The sequence below is a fragment of the Artibeus jamaicensis genome, unplaced genomic scaffold (genome assembly GCF_021234435.1).
Source record: "Artibeus jamaicensis isolate MK-2021 breed Jamaican fruit bat unplaced genomic scaffold, CSHL_Jam_final contig_3230, whole genome shotgun sequence".
NCBI classification, from domain to species: domain Eukaryota; kingdom Metazoa; phylum Chordata; class Mammalia; order Chiroptera; family Phyllostomidae; genus Artibeus; species Artibeus jamaicensis.
Genome location: NW_026521764.1, coordinates 3308675 through 3326436, shown reverse-complemented (window position 1 = coordinate 3326436; position 17762 = coordinate 3308675). Strand labels below are relative to the sequence as shown.

At 42.9% G+C, this 17762-nt stretch overlaps 1 protein-coding gene across 2 annotated transcripts in view; it reads left to right on the top strand.

Annotated features, from left to right (window-relative positions):
* The first annotated feature begins 15053 nt into the window (after positions 1–15053).
* Positions 15054–17762, top strand: part of CUNH7orf31 (chromosome unknown C7orf31 homolog) — a 31628-nt gene continuing 28919 nt past the window's right edge. For both annotated transcript variants that reach the window (XM_037126572.2, XM_037126571.2), the window contains exons 1-2: positions 15054–15347; positions 16016–16173. In XM_037126572.2, the coding sequence (XP_036982467.2) occupies positions 16040–16173 (134 nt within the window). In that variant the 5' untranslated portion in view covers positions 15054–15347; positions 16016–16039. The remainder of the gene's footprint in view (positions 15348–16015; positions 16174–17762) is intronic.

Here is a 17762-nt window from a genome sequence, read left to right as displayed (position 1 = left end):
TTCAACTAGAATTGAATTCCAACAGCTTTTAGTACGTAGAGGAATAATCTTTGTCTCACTTTTGCGTGGGCACCGTTCAAGACCTTGGTGTTGCGATCTGTCATAATAAAAAGCAGAGAAGTAAATACAGTACTGCTATCAAAATACGACAAGCTCATTACAACAAGCCACCCATAAATCTTAAAACAAAGGCACTGCCATACATTTTAAAAATAGTCATTTTATGCAATTTGCATAGTATGATTTTATTTGAAACCAAGGCAGGTATTTCTTTCTCTCTAGACACATAATGCTGAAATGAATTATACAGTAATCCCATCACCCACCTCTAAAGAGGGCCTGAAATTAGTTAACAAATGGCTGCAAAATACTTTGCAATCATGAAATGCAAAATAAAACGATAATGCCCATAAATTCTTCTGCATAGCACAACTGGATTGTGCTTAGATGGAAAGGGGGAGCAGAAAAGCAAAGCAGTGTAAAAAGGCAGATGCCCTGGAAGTAATCGGCTGGGTCAAGGGTGAGAAGAAGGGTTCCATAATGAGTTTCCTCTGGATATTAAAATTCAGCACCTTTCTGGTAAGTCTCACCATGGCCTCAGGAGACACAAATAAATGTGTGGAGTGAGCTGGCCCTTCTACATAAAGATTTAAATAAAAACTTGCAGCCTGTGGTGCAAAAATAATCTCTAGTTTTAAAATATTTCACTAGACCCTTAAAAAGTCCTAACCCCAACTCAAGTCAGCTCAGTTCTTGACTCGTGGAATGATTTGCCCCTTTTTCTCTACCTGCCTGCCAGAGCTTCAGATGCATCCAGTGGGCATGGAAAAATAATAAGCCATCAGAGAACCCTTTTCTGCCCCCAGCAGGAGAAGTCAGTAGGCCTATGAAGTCCGCCAGATGGGAGACCCGGAAGCATCATCAAGAGGCCCTCCGTGGGACCCTGTAGTTCCTCTTCACACCCTTCCTGGTGTTTGGGCCCTTCACCATGGCCAGATCTATACTGAACCTAATAAGCAGTATGTTGCACTACAATACAGTAAATCTAAACACACATCCAACCTAGTTATGCCTGACTGTCCATGTATGGGTCTTTGTCCTGGAAAGCCTTAGATGTAAATCCTCAACAAGAGAACGTTAAGATGTTATGATTTCAAGATAACCCAACAAACCTAGACTGTGATCATGTGTAAGTCACAGTAAAGAGCCAAAACTGGGAAAAACAATTAGCCGGAAACTTCAGCTGTATCTCTTATTTCCAATACTAATGAAAACTTTATCCATTCACTTAGAAATAAAATATCCCGAGCACCTATGACAATGGAAAAACCACTGTGGCCTGCACAGGCTAGGTCCTGCCCTCATACAGTTTCCGGAGCACCAGAGAGGGAAACAAGGAAGCAAGAGAGTGAGAGTGAACAGAGCCCTGATTAGGGAAGAACAGAGAGCCATTCGTTGGAACTGGAAGCCAGGAGAGACCTCTCAAGACATGTGATGCCTCAGGTGAGACTCAAACTTACAAGGAGTAAGAAGTGGATGAATATTCCACGCACAGGAAAATCACGAATAAGAGACTTGGAGGAAAGAGACAGCACATCCATTTGGCAGAACAGAAAAATGTTTGTCCTAAAGCATAGAGTTGGTAGGGCGTGGGGAGAGATAATGCTGGAGAAATAAGAGTACAAATGATGAAAAGTGGGCTCTCTAAGGATTGGGAGAGAAGTAGAAAATCATAGAAAGGTTTTAAAGAAGAAATCATAAACATCTGTATTTTATTTTAAAAATTCTGATTGCATTGTGGAGGAAAAATTGGAGAGGACCAAGAAAAAGGTCTAGGCAGTAGAAAAATGGTAACTGCATAATGGCAATTGCAACCAAGAGACATGAACCAACGTCAAAGCTATTTAGTAGTTAGAAGAGACCAGACCCAAATGGGGAGGCTAGCACAGTGAGTTAAGTATTCAGATGGCTTGAGTTCAAACCCTGAGTCAGCCACTTACAGGGAAAGTCACTTAATCCTTCTGCACCTCAGTTGCCCTTTCTGTAGTGTAGGAAAAATAATAATAGTACCTGCTCATGGGATTATTATGAAAGATAAGCTAATTCACAAAGTACTTACAACAGTTCATGCCACACTGTACGTGTTCAAAAAAAAATATTGTCTATTGAGTGTAATGGCTCAAAACTGGAAACAGTGGTTCATGAACCGCAGATGTGATGGGAAGTGGAGGACGAGAGGAGGAAACAGTCATGGATCCACGAAGGGTTTGGGCTTGGACAGGAGGGTGGCTGGAGACTGACCGTGCCGGCGACCAATGTGCTGCCTCTCAGCTCCAGATCCACTCTCGTTTTCTGCTCTGGCATCCTGGAGATGGACCCAGTAAGCACTGCTCCTTTGCAGCTGACATTTGCCTTTCAAAGGCAAGAAGAAGGGAATTTTTCTGGTTCAGATGTGCTTCCATTTGCCTCTTTTTGCTCCTACACAGGGCTGCCTACGGTGCATGTGGGGGCATCCAAGAGCACCCACCCCCACCAAACTCCAGTAGCCCAGGCCCACTGAGTCTGAGAAAACCCAGAGGTTGCCTTCCTAGCCTTGGCCCATCTGCACCCCGGAAGGGTGTCTCCCACTTGTAATTGTGGCCAGGCGCAGCTGGAAGTAACTTGGCAAACTTCTCTGCCATCCACACCTTCTTCCATATGGTCTGAATTCCAGACACTTTGTCGTTCCCTTGGATAATCTCCCTTGGCCCCAGGGTGTTCTTTACCCTTTTACAGTTAGTCCCTGTTATAGTGCACAATTCTTTCTGTTAATCATTTCCTGGTCAAATTACTGTGTGTTTTCTGTCTCCTGATTGGACCCTGCCCAATGCAGAACTCTTCACTGAAGTGGAAAACATAGGAAGAGAGACAGGTATGGAAAAGATAAATTCCATTTTGGACGTACTGGGCTTGAGATGCTTGTTGGACATTTCGACAGCACTGTCTGGTGGGAAGCTGAGTACCTTCTCAGCTGTAGAGCTGAGAAGACGTATCCGAGCTAGAGACATAGGCTTGGAAGAGAATAGCTTTAAAGTCTCCAAAATCTTCATGAATGAAGCAGGTATGTAAATGCTAAGTGCCAGGGAGACAGATATATGTATTTTTAATTTTTCATGTGCTCATATGTCTCATCAAGAGCCCCTAAATGTGCTATATACGTGGCAGCACATTTCATCAAAAGACTTACGGTAATTTTGCATCCCATGTGTTAGGTAATGTTGTTTTGTATCTATTAATGTTTTCAAAGCTAACTGCAAATAGGGTTGAAAACAGCCAAGCCCCATAAGAAGATAACTCTAATTACACTCCCAACTTGGAAGCTTAACCCTGGTGGAGGTAAGGGGAATCATTCGTCACTCAGCTACTTTGGCGCTGAAAGCAGGAAAACTGCGAGCAGCACTGAAAACTGGTGAACTGCAAAAAGTGTGAGACAACTAGACACAAACACATTTTGAAGGAGTCCCGGGCCAAGCCCTTCCACTTTTTCCAGAGTGTGAACTCGACCAACATAACTTGCTCCTTGCTTCTCCCATTTCTCAAAAGTTTGGAGCTCCTGACCACAAAAAAAGGAAGTTCCATCAGCAGTTTGCAAAGAAACAATTTAGAAGAGAAATGTATTAAATCCTGAGGGAAATTAAACCCAAATAATCCAATAACAGCATCACGAAATTAACAATAGACTATGAATTGAATCAATTGCCTCCTACTGTGGGGATCCTGTGGCTACCCACAGACCGAAACAAACGTGGCCGATGGTGTCCATTGCCTCCAGAGAGGCGGTGGGCAAGGGTGACCTGGGGCACCCTAGAGTTTACCCACTGGTGTTTTCAGCTTTCTGATTGATTCTGGACATCTATAGTACAGAGAAAGGTCTTTGCTTCTGCCCATTTCCTACCTCAGATCATGGCAGATTAGTGAGAGAGGCCAAAGGTGGTACGATGCTTGAGACAAAAGGTGCAATTTTATGACTCACTCTTTTGTAAATTCCCCTCTAAGTGTCTGTGTCTAGAAGTAGCTAGAGTGTTGGAAATCAATCAATGTAAGGCTTTTTTTCTCTGGAGAGGGCTGAATGGCAGGTGCAAACGAGGAATGGTTTCTCTAGAACCCAGGCGATAGAGAGATCAGGTGGGTCTTTGAGAACACCAGGCATCTGCTCCAAAGGAGACTCTGGCATTTCGGTAAATGAGCATTTATTTCTGTAAATTCTTTTCTTATGCTCTGATGTCTGTCTGCCTGGGGCAGTGTGAGATTACTTAAGTGCCGTGGGCCAGGGGGGCCACAAAAGCAGCACGTGTGTGACTCACCAAACCTCCGCGAGTTCTTAAGGGCTTTGAGGAGGAAGGTAGGATGCGGTGTCTCATAGAAATAAAATCCCGGTGATTTATACAGCTTTGCCAAATAAGGCCCACAGGGCAAATGCAAACGGCCTTGAACTGCCTCCAGCGTCCCCGGAGACAGCCGCTTTGTCAAAATGCCTGTCACAGGGTCTCATGCACACCCTTCAGGTTACCGCTGACATTTACTCCTGAAGCTTTTTAATAACCAAACAGCATTTCACAAAAAGTTAATTAAAGGCACTTTATTTGGGTATTACGTGACTTAGAATTATTTTCACATTCTTAATTTTGTTTGTCATTTTGAAAACACTATGCCTAATTCTTTTGTGTGGATTAAAAAAAATTTTTTTAACGTGGCCAGCAGGTACTGAATGCTATTTTTTTCCTTCTCCCAAGAACTGATACAAACACCAATATACTTTTTGTTTGAGCTCGGAGAAATAAAGCATTCTGTTTGGAATCTTAATGACTATGGCCCCGAACTTACCTAATTAGAAGCTCCTTTTTAATGAGAAAAAATGATTTTCAAAGTTAATGAATTTGTAAGCAGAAACACTGCTGGCTCCCAGAATGAATTACCCACATTCCTCACAGACATATTTTAGTGAAACGCTCCAATTAATATTAGCACTTAAAACATGTGGGATTGATTTCCCCGTTGAAGCAAGCTCCCCTTTGTTCTCAGACAACCCGGGAAGACCAGGGTTTCCTTCCTTGGAGGCATCAGGTGGCACATAGGAACTTAATTCTAGGTTTTGGACAAAATGGATGTTATTTCATCAAAACAATTCATTTTATTGCCTTGAGCCACTTTGAGCTTGTTAACATCAAACATCTTTTGTGCAGATGAGTTAACGATGTCCAATCTTCCCAGCAAAGAAAATCGTGACAAATATTCTGAGGTAAGTTTTTTAACTCTCATGTGACTAGCATTGACTATGCATTTGTCCAGAGCCCAGTGCTTTCACGAAGGGTAAGGAAGTGCTCATTGTGCTTTGTTTTTTCGTCACGCGTCAGCCTTCCCGTGATGGTGGATGGATGTCACATGAATTTCTAACCCAACAATGAACAGCCCAGCCTGTCCAATGACGGTGTACATGCAGGTACAACACTTAGCAAGCACAAGGCACATTAATGATTTTCAGCTGACGCAGAAGCACCCAGTTGTAATAAGTAGTTGCAGAATTAAGATCTGGAGACATTGCAGCTGGACATCTGAACTGTCTTCAACTACAAACAAAAAATATGACATTTATATTTTCTACTTGGCAAATGCAAGCTGGTAAGTTTGTGGTACATCTGACTAGAATGTTTGTCCCTAGATGATGGAATTGCAAGTGGTTTTTATTTTCTTTATACTTTTAGATACTCCAAATTTGCTGAAACCAGTATATATTATTTTTTACAATCAAAAAAGCAATCATCTAAAAATCCTTATATGGACAAACCTTCATGGTTAAACTAAATCTAATTATACAACTGCTGTTTTTTTAATGGTTTCTTTAAAGTTGGCATATTACTGGGGCAGTAACCCACAAACAAATTGGTGCTTTGCTAAAAATGTGATTTATATACCAGTAAAAATACAATCTGTGTCTTGAGAAGTGCTTTTAGGCTGGAGCTCCGAATACGAACTAGTGAAAATGACATTCTGTGGGGCGTCCTCCAACCGCACCCCAAAACCTGGCTCGAGTCTCTGTTCCCACGTACCCACCACAGAGGAGGGAAGCAGGGACGGGAAGAAACCTCAGCAACGTGCATCAAAACCCAAAAGAGAATAACTGCCGTCAAATACGCTTTTGCCTCATTTCCTGCCTCATTATATTCCTGCTGCTCAAACACATTGCTGTCTTCACTCGATATATTTTATTAATATTTTATAGTTGTCTTACAATAGTCCAGGGACAGAGAAACCAGATTGCTTTAAGAAGCATAATGCAAATTATTTATTCAAATATTCTGTACATGAAAACACAAACTTTGTTTATGGCTTTAACAATTCCACAGATTAAAGTTTGGATTTAAGTTAATTTTGGGTCCAAATCTACTGCTTATAATAGTGATAAGTAATTTTAGTGATAATTTCTAATGATAGCCTAGAGAAGACCTTAAAAGGGAGAAGAAAATAAATCTCAGTTTTAAAGAACTAAAAGACTGGTGTCCAAAAAACTTCATGAGGATGAGCACACCTACCGCCAACAAAATGCCGCACTCAGTGCCCCCCCCACACCGTCCTTGAGGTTGAGGGAGGACCATGGGAGGGGAAAGAAGCACTGGAGCAATGACCAACCCTCCTCTTCGACTTCCGTCACTCACCCCGGGGTGGTTTCATGGGCTTGCAAGCCAGGCAGTCACACAGGGTCCTGGGTTTGGTTAAATGCCCTCTTGATTCTGTCTTGAAGTTCTTCATAACTTTGGACAAAGGGGCCCGTATTTTTAGTCTGTACTAGGCCCAACAAATGATGGGGCCTGTCCGGTTCTCCCGAAACTTGGTCCTACTGGCTCCTGTGCTCATATTCCCAGCATCCAATGCCTCTCCGTGTTTATCAACCCGAGTTTCCTACGTAAAACCCAAGGGCCAGCCTGCCATGCAGGCCCAGCAAGTCTGCTTACATCCTACAGTGAATATAAATATAACCTTACAAATTGTGAGATATGGTCAAAAATGCAAATTTATTTTTGTATCCCATGATCTCCCTTAAAATGTAAGGGCAAAGAGAGGGTTGTGCAGAAATCTTCCCCAGCCCTGCATGAAAGCTTGGCCAGAAGCCATGAACTTCATTGCTGCTCTTAAGTGATGTCAGACCTTTGGCCTCTCTAAGTCAAAAACACACAGTCTCAATTGTACTGTAGTCAACATTTCAATGTGTTCAGCCATTCGGTCATTCATTCATTTATTCGCCCATTCATTTGGTCCTCCAGTGTTCCTGAGGGAAGCCTGAGTTCAGGGACAGGAGCGTGGTCACATTCTGTTTACTCTCTCTTCCAGCCTCACCTGGTTTCCTCACTCCGTGCTTTGCTGGACCTCACTGGGATGGAAGAGAATTCAAGATGAGAGGCAAAGAGATGGTACAGTTCTTACCAGGGTGGAGAGATTCACTCCTGGGACCCAGTGGGTGGTACTGCCCACCATCGTGGGGCCCTCTCCCTGCAATTCTTCTGTTTCCCCTGACACCTTTCAACGCTCAGCTGGGCCTCAGCTCTTACCCAGGGTTACAGGCACCCACTCCACCCATGTCTATTTCTCTTCTGGGGTCCTCTTCTGTAAGACGCAAAAGAGCTTCTCTTTCCTGAAGCCTTCTCTGCTCGCCCCCGGCTCACCCTCCACACTGGAGGCCCTGCTCTGTTCTGCCTCCCTGAGATGCATTAGCTTTCTGGCCTGGAGTCGGGCACCAGGCCTTTGTTTCTCTCAACCACATGGAACACATTTCCTCATCCTATGGAAGCCCCTCCCTGGTGAAGTGGAAGGGATGCGGTAATCCCCAGACACCTGGGCCCGGGTGAGGGGCATTCACAGCAAGGTCACAATGCTCTTCAAAGAAATCCTCTCTGAAGCCAAATCCTGTCCTTTAATCATCTCTGAATGAGTGAGGGAATTTAGAACTAGAAGAACAACTTTTCAGTCACTTCCTTCAAAAAGTCTTCAAATGGTGATCTTGCTTTGGGAATCTGATATCTATTAGATTTTGGTGTTTCAGTGAGACTCCACTTTTGACAGCCTTTGCAACAAAGATAAATCTGTCCTTATAAGAATGCTTATAGCTGGTAAAAATGACAACTTCTCCGAATCATTTCACACATATGTGCATTTTTCTGAGGAGAGAGTTTGGAGTTCAGGGGTTAAATTCCTTTTTTATTTTTATTTTTTATTAATTTTGGAGAGAGAGAGGAAGGAAGAGAGAGAGAGACATTGCTGTGTTGTTCCCCTCACTGACGCATTCATTGGTTGATTCTTGCCTGTGCCCCGATGGGGGGGGGGGTCACACCCACGACATTCGGGTGCTGGGACGACACTCCAGCCGTGCAGTGACCAGGGCAGGGCCCTGGAGTTAAATTCTCATGGGGGTTTGAAATCTCACAAAGTTGAAGAATTACTGCAATAGCAGGTTCTTATTTCTAGAATTGTTTTAAATTAATATCTAATTCAATTTGTAAATGAATAGTTTTATCTGACTGGCCATTAAAATGATATGAACATAATGCCAAAATAATCAGAATCGTTTGAGTGGCTTAATCCAACCCTCCTCCAAATGCTGGCTTTTTAACAGCAGCACAAAACAGGATGAGCAGACAGTTACGCTCCTCTCCTCCACGTCTTTCCCAGGCTCACCCCCAAATACCCTCGCTTCCAGCGCTTCCCTTCCCCAAGGAAATCCCACCTGGATCAGTCCTGACCTAGAACTTAAGCAGCCTGTAAAAGTGAGTGGAGGGTAGGGGCTTTGGGGGAAAGGTGAGGACGACCCCAGTTATACGTCAATCACTGTCACGGAAGGCAACTACCATGCGATCTCAGGCCCCCCTTTCATATATCGTACCATGACCGTGACCTTGAGAAACACAAAAAGGAAAAAGACATGCACTGACTCCAGGACCAATTTCTCGGTGAGAAAAATGAAAGGTCGGTGCTCACCTAAGTGTGACCAACAAAATGAAATAGGCAAGAAAGGGGAGAGCAATGGCCTCCGCTTTGTGGGGGGAGGGGGTGCAGGGGGGTGCTTTTTTTCCCCTGAATGCAGCTTTGTGGTACTCTTCTCCTTCAGATGGCCTCAAACTACATGTTATTTCTAAAAACATGCACTTTCACATTTCTGTATTTTTGTTCATTCCAAGCCCTTCACCTCAAAAGCCCCTTTTCTGTTAAACTCCTTCAAGATGCAGTTCAAATTTGGATGCAGCTGTGTATAACAGAAAACCTAAATAATCTTGTTTTAACCAAGAGAGACTTTTTTTTTCTTGCATAAAAATATCTGGAAGGAAGCAGTGCTGGGCTGGCATGGAAATCCCACAGTCATTCCAGAGCCTGCCATCTTTCTCATTCACGGTCCTAAGCACGTGGCTCCCCCCAGGCCGTCAGGTCCCCTTCCAGGCAGCAGAAACGAAGGGACAGGCAAAGGGGCACTCTTTTGCAAGAGGGCATTCTTTTCCAAAGGGACCCTTATAGCTCACCATCCAATATCTTTCGTGGCATTGGCTGCCCAGATCAGCAAGTGAAGCTGGGAAATGTCGTTTCTCCACTGGACACACTGCCCCAGCCACTCTAACTATGGCTAAAAGAGCAGGGACATTAGATGGACAACTGGAGGGTCGGCTCAGTCCTGATAGGCTCACTTCTTGGTTATCTAAAATATACAATATTTCTTTTTTTTTTTTCTTTCACCAGGTCCAAGTCAACACTATTGACATTTCAGATAATTCTTTGCTGTGGGTGGCTGCCTTGTGCTGGAGGACATTTAACAGCACCCCTAGCCTCTACCCACTAGATGGCAGCAGCGCCGGCCCACAAATGTGACAAGGAAAAAGGTCCCCAGACATTGCCAATTGGTCCCTGCAGTGCAAAATCCTTCTTAATTAGGAACCACTGCACTAGACTGTCCTGCTCTTCCTCTGCTTAATGCTGCAATGGGAGTGACTATTTGTTGTTATGATAACGATGCCTGTTTTAGCATCTAATGCTGTTTTGCCCATTTCTGTTCTGTTCATTTGTACACATGAGGACTGCTCTCAGAAAGGACTTTTTGAGGAAAAGGAGTTAACATGTGGGCCCCACTGACACCCATCCGGCTCCACGGTCTGGGCGCTTCTCCTGCAGACACTGCCTGTCCACAACTGCCCCTCCAGCCCAGCCCTCAGACATTTTAAGCATTCAGGCTACATGTGTTGAATTAAGCTTTAAAAAGTAAATATGAGTGCCCTGGAGCCCAGGAATAGATCCTAAGTGTTTTATAACACCATATACAGGTTTCATAAAAAGGAAAGGGAGAAAGAAAAAGGAAGGGATGGAAAGAGGAAGGAAGGAAGGAAGGAAGGAAGGAAGGAAGGAAGGAAGGAAGGAAGGAAGGAAGGAAGGAAAAAAAACCATAGATTCCTAGGCAGCTTTCATAAAATATTTATCTTTAAAATCAGGTAAGGAGGGGACTGCCTCCTCAGTAATGCACAGAACAAATGCTGGACCACTTTGATCCTACACTCTAAAGGAGCGATCGCTGCTTTCCCCCTCCCTGCAGCACACCGAGTACTATTGTTGGAGATTCAACTCAACTATCGGTTCCTTCTTCCATGGAGAACTGAACTGCTCCAGAGAGCCACTGAATATGCAGTCACTGGCAGGTGGAGTGGGGAAAAGGCATCAGGAGACAAACTTCTGCAAGGATAGCTCTTTCCGTCTCTGGGTTATTTCCAGTCTCTTATGGGTCTCATTCGTGAATTAGGACAAAGCAGTAGAGGAATTAGAATAAATCAGAATACAATTCACTGACATGAATCGTAAGAGTGTTTCGGTATTGTAGCCATCTCCTTCCTTTCCCCAGACTGAGGTTTGTTTCCGGCTGCTCCGTGGAAAATATAATCGCTTTGCTTCTTACAGTCACGCTTGAATAAGGAAAATACTATGCAGCGAATGTTCGTGTCTCTTTATTACATCCAATGTTTATGTTAACTTACTATTTATTAAGTGGCCTTGAGTACTGAACTTATTATTAGGTATGGCACATTTTATTCATTATTGTTAGAAATATTAAAAAATCCGGGAGATTTCACTTGCCTTTTTTTATGTATTCTTTTTACTGTGGTAAATATACATAACATAAAATCTACCATTTAACCATCTTTAGTGTATAATTCAGTTGCATGAAGTGCATTTCACTTCCCTTCCTACCTGGTCTATTCTCTAATTATACTCACACCATTAATATCTAAATAACCAACCCAACACTTTAGTGTTATTTTGCCTGTAAAAAAAAAACTATGACAACAATAAGGTTGATGCTTTTAGAGGTGCCCTGACTCTGACCGATTGACATCTTATTCAGGAGTGTCACATTTTCTAGCAAACCTTCAATTTCCCCTATATCCACTTCAAGCTTGTTTGGAACTGGGTAATCGTTGCCCATCTTTTTTCCTCAAAAACTGTGTTATCATCTCATCAGCTCACACGACACTGGATCACCTGGGGCCAGAGCCAATGCTTCTCCGGAAGTACCTGGGACAGTCAGGTATGAGGAGGTAACAGTAATTGTATGACGGTAATGAAAATGGAAAGTTTGGTGAGTTTTATTTTCCTGGGGAATGAAGAATGGTCAACAAATATCCATAAGCTATTTTCTAGCCCTTCTCTTCGAACTTCAGTGCTCTACCCCATTCTTCCTAACAGTTCATTTTATCATATGCTATGAAGTTTTCCTCTCCTAACATAACATTCATGTAACGTGTTTATTCCCATGTGTAGCTTCAGAAATGGGAAGTATCATGCCCATTATTCTCTTTCTAAATTATAGGAACTAACACATGAAAGGAGTGACACAGGAAAATCACAATTAGAATCAGGAGTGAAATTAGATTATAATGAGATTAATGGCAAATTAATGCTCTTTGTAGAGGTAGAAAAATATTATTTAATCCTAAAGATAAATTGTCTCAAAATTTATTTTTCTTCTTGCTGGATTTCCAGGCATCAGTATATTGTGGTTAATAAAATATAAAACTATTGTGCCTCTTAAAATATGCAACAATGCTAATTAGCTACAGCAATGCACCTACATAATTTTCAAACTGCTTTAAAAATAACCAGTAGCTTTTTAATGTTATTATATTTTTTTATTGTTGTTCAGTTACAATGGTCTTCATTTTTGCCCATTGGTCTCCCCTTCTAACTCCAAGCACTGAAAGATAACCAACACTGCAAAACTGCTTTTAACCTCTAGAGGGAAGAAGGTGCTCCACATTTGTACTTCACTAATTTTAAATTACTTGACCAAAATAACAAAACCACCACCACTACCACAACAAAAAGCCTCTGAGATCCTCTGGTTGCATACTATACAATGCACTGGATACTTAAGGCCCAGTTAACAACTTTAAAATTTTTAACTAATGTACAGTTACCTACATTCAACAGTTTACAAAAGGCAAAATTAACAGTTTCACATCCTGAGTCGAGCTGTGAGTGAAGGATTATTAGCATCAGGCAGTCAGTGCACACTCAGGGAAAGGCAGAGGACTTCAAACAAAACAGACTGTGACCGAGGACCAGCCATCTTATTTCTATGTTAAAATTTCTGCGGTAAAATGCAAAGGTTGTATTCATGATAAAATTTAAATAGTTACTGAAGTTACAAGGTGATCAAATGTTACAATACTGACATTTCCCTCTTGAATTTTCATGTGTTCCTTTTGTTTTTAACCACAAACCAACTGTAGATCTAACAATGGCAAAGATGTTTTATTTTCCTCTTAATACATCTTTTGACCTAATTAACTTTTGTTTCACTCCAAATTAGGCCATTTGCATTTCAGTAGCTAAAGCACTACTTTGTTTGATTAGAAACCACAACCTCTTCACTTTTTCACTCTCATTAATTAAAACACATCATGGTAAATTAAGCCGTTTGGATTTCACTCTGAATGGGTGACATTTTAACAACTGCCCCTTCAACCTTCTCTCTCTGTCAATCTTGGCCACGTCCTACATCACTGGACAGCACAAAGGCAATGGTGGCAGCCTGATAGGGGAGTCGAGCAGGCATGGACCCAAGGATGATACATCACTGAAGCCAGCGATTTCTCAGATGCATGAGCCATTCGCCTGCCAATCAAACCTGATAAGGCTTCTACCTTATAGGGTTATGCATGACCTTACCCAAGACACTAAATCATTTCTGAAGTCTCATTTCTTAACCTAAGCAAACCTGCTCTCCCCACTTTTCAGGTTGACGGGCCCTATTCACTCTCACACTAATAAACACAAGGGTCGTGGCTCAGAAAAGCAATGGGGGGACCAGACAAAGTAGCAGTATCACTTCTTTTTAGACTAAGGAAAGCAATGCACTTTTAAAATCAGGGCTAGTCATAGGAGAGAAAGGGATCTGTGCTATTGCCTACTTGTGGAATTGGCAAGTTTAAAAGAACTTGCTCACAATCACAGCTGTCCTGTAATAGATCTAACGTGAGCCAAGGAAAGGTGTGTGAGCACAGGCTGGGTGGTGGTACGTGAGGAATAGCACCAATGACATTTCTGCATGGACTGTGAAGCTGTACTACAAAGACTTATCAGTCTCCTTTTAACATCAATTCTCTTTTGGAAAGAAATACATGCACAAAGTTTAAAAAGCCATAAGAATTTTATAGGGCTTATAATTAGGATGACTGCATCCTGTCTTCCAGGAACATTTCTGATTTACCCTCATTATCCCAGTGTAGTTTTAAGAGTGCCCCCTTTCACCCTGAAAAGTGTCCCAGGTGAATGAAAAACTATTGTCTCAAGCCCAACCTCATCACCCCCAATTTCTATTCCCCAGAACCCACTACTCTGAATTTGTTTAAAATTTTTTCTATATGACTTCAAATTTCTAAAACAAGAAGCAAACAAAAAATGATTATATTACTTGTATCAGTTAAAAAATTGCCTTTGAATTCTAGGGGGTAGGGGATCAACTTAAACAAATAGAAAGAGATGTCTGGAAGTTACATTGTTTGAACACTTACTCCTCTAAAAATGACTTCTCCTCCTTCACACTTTGCTGAGATTTCATATACATACAAATTCTCGACAAAATGTTAGAATTTTAGATCAACAAACTGTAGGGGTAGGGAAAGAAATGTCATTGGTCACACATGGTGCCTACATCTCCGTTCGAAGTCAGGTATGGTGCTGTCAGCTGTTAACATCTTACTCTTTAAACTTTATCACAGGTATGTATATATAGGAAAAACATAGTATATACAGGTTTCAGTACTGTCCACAGCTTCAGGTATCTGCTGGGGCTCTGGAAACGTATCCCCCCAAGATAAGGGGAAACTACTGCAATTTACCATATGCTATGTAGGTGCATGATGTAAGTCCGTGTAACTGTTGGGGGAAAGTGTGTGTAATTTTAAATCCTACAATACCCCTAAGTGTTAGGTATTATCCTCATCTGACATGAGGAAAATAAGTTAGGTTTGCCTGGAGATCAAAGCTTTGCCCTTATCCCCTTTACTATCCTGATTTCCCTATCTTCTCTGTGGAAAGTTCAATGTTCCCTCTTATGTTCAACCCTTAGTGAAGTGTCTTGGTACTACAGCACTAATACTGCAATCCTTATTGGTTTATGTGATTTGCCCCCCTCGATCTGGCCTCATTGTCCCCAATTAAAGCGTGGAAAGAGGAAGGACCGGTCGAATGCTCTGTTCCACTAGGGTTTCCTTCCACCCCTTTTCCCTGGCCCTGCGCTCTTCCTCCGTCCAGTAGACACAAAACGCCCCAACCCAGAGACACCACTAGAACAGGCATCCCTCCAAAGAGAAACGATGGGGCCGCCAGAGGGCGCCTGTAGGCGGGTCGGTGAGCGGGTCGGGGGCGGGGCCAAGGGAGGGACGGGTCCGGAGCCTAGGGCCTGATAGGATGTGGATAAGACTATTTCGCCCCCGCCCCCCAACTGAGCTTCCGGTCTTCTCTTTTCACTTCCGGTTCCACTTCCGTTTCTCACATGTCTGGGAGCTGCTAGGCTATCTTCCTGCGAAACTTGGTAGCGCGGCCGGCCGCCCCGCAAGAATGCATTACCTAGTGCCACGGTCATGGTCGCCGTCACAGGCACCCACGACCCCACCCCTGGCCTCCTCTCAGTCCCTCTCTCTCCCTCACCCGCACCTGCTCGCAAGCTCCCCGGGGCCGCAGGTGCGGACGACGGCGGAATTCCACGCTCCGCGAAGGCCCGCCAGCTCTGGGGAGGGGAAGGGGAGGCGCAGTCCAGTGCTGCTCCCAGGCTGATGTCCCAGGTGCGTGGGAAACCCAGAGGTATCGATCGGCGGGGTGCCGAAGGGCGGGAGGCTCAGCTCCCGGGGCCCGCGGTCCTAGCCACCACGCCTCCTTGGCGTCCCCCTTCTAGTCCAAGAGAGGGGTGGGATTTTCACCCTTTGGGGTCCAGCTCACGCTTCACCACTGATTATCCACCTCTCTGCAAAGGACTTAACCTTGTCCAGGATACTCCAAGACTTAAGAAGCTGTTAATTTTGTCGGATAATGAATCTCCTTACTTTTTAGAAAAGCCGTGAGGGGCTGGGGAAAGGGGGCGGTGGCGTGATCAGCTAAGTTTTTTTTGAATAATTATGCTTAAATTTGAGGCAAGAATGGAATGTCAGCCCATGTCCACGAAGTAGAGAGGCCTTGTGTGGACCTAGAGTGCTTTGGAACATCTTCCACTTCGTGGATTTGTTTCAGCTGAAATTAATTTCCATAGAACTTCAGTTGCTATTTGTTACTGATGTGACATCTGGGCATCCACAGAGGAGCCCTCAGTGAGGAAGGAAGCCCCTGATTCTTTGCAGCATTGCGCTGAACACTTTAGCTGTACAAAGCATGTCTTCTGCCTGCCCCGAGGGAGGAGCAGTGTGACAGTGACCCAGTCAGTCCACTCCCAAATCAAGTGTGTCCTCCTTCTTTCCAGGTTGTGCTTTTTTAGCCAAGAAGCATGGAGGTAATCCACCACCGACCCTGCTGTTGCAGGGAGCTGGAAGGAGCTGACATGCTCTCAGACACCTTTTACTCAAATGCGTGTCACACTCCACTACAGATGCCTACTCGCCCAACTGCCTCAGAGGACAGGTAAAACAAAAGCTAGAGAAAGCAAAACAATTTAAAAGGGTCTTAATAGATTTGTATATTTTTATATATGAGAAAAAACACTTAAGGTTATGGGTCTCTTCTGTTTAATCACATCATAGGGAAGGCATAACATGACAGTTGTCTAAAATAACATGCTCACACCTGTTAGGAACTCAATGAAAAGTAAGTTGGTGTATATTTTTAAAAGTGGACATCAGACTCATCCACTACAGTCTAGAATTCTAGAATGATTGGTTCCTTCATTTGATAATTAATCTGTTTAATTTTTTTATTTTGTAAGACCATGTGGTTAAAAATACTCCCATAGTCTGTTGTTCATAGTTGCTGCCTAAATTTTTGCTTTACCAGATTTTCTGTAACACATTAATTACAGGTTATGATATATATCTAGTCATTACTCTATGTGGACACTGTACCAAATGCTTTCTACAGAGTAACTCTTATCCTCAAACAACCCAGTAAGGAAAATACTATTATTACCCCCATTGTATGTGTGAAATAACAGGTAAAACAAATTTTCTGAGATCTTAGTGCCAGCTTTTCTATATTGTATTTACTTGAAGCATTTCAAAGGGGAAAAAAATACTCAGAACATACAGACAGTGAAAAACTAGCCTATGAGGTTGTTTTCTTGTTTTTATTTTTTAATTTCACTTTGCCAGACCTCTAATTTAAGAATTATTTCTTTAACAAACCAGACAGGGAGTCACCTAGCCACAGTTTAAACCCTTGCAAACTGAGACATCACTGCCACACAGGCAGATCCATTCCATTTCTGAATGCTGCTGATGGTTAGATAATTTTCTTTCCATGGAGAACATTTTTCCTCCTAGTAATTTCTATCTGCCGATCCTGGTTCTTCCCTCTGAAGCCATGCAAAATAAGGAAATTAGTCATTTCCAGGACAGCAGCCCTTGCTCAGAGTTCTCTCTGCCAGGCTGAACACTGCTCTCAACAGACTTTCCTATTGTGTCTTCTTCCTTTTTGCATCCAAACTTTCACCATCTCAATCAGACTTGCATGGCCTGTTCCAGTTTGTCGACATGCTCTTTATATGAAAAAGGGAAAAGGCAACTAGTTATAAAACTAACACATTCCTTGAAAATAATTTAGAACTCTTAGAAATCCACAAAGAAAACAGATTTTTTGACAGAAAAATTACAAAATCAAAGCACAAGGAAGAAAACCTCTGTACTTCCTTTGTTGGCCACTGTTAACATCTCAACATGCGTTCTCTCCATTCTTTTTCATTTAAAGATCATGTTCAACTTATTTTTTGGAAACTGCTATTTTCTTATCAGTGGGGAGAGGGTTCAGCTTACTTCTACTGAGTCAGTCCTTGCTGCACCTGCTTTTCTACTATGACCTGATTCTAAAAAGTGGCCATCAGTCCAAATACCTACTCAGCTCCGAGGACTAGCAATTATCCAGAGCTTCTCTGGAGTCAGAGGGAACCCTTAGCAGGTGATGTGTGATCTAGGGAAGAGGAGGTGACCCTGGCTCATAAGTAGCATTGTGAGGTTTTCTACTTGGCCAAAAGGGACCTGAGTAGGACTTTAGGGCAGCCA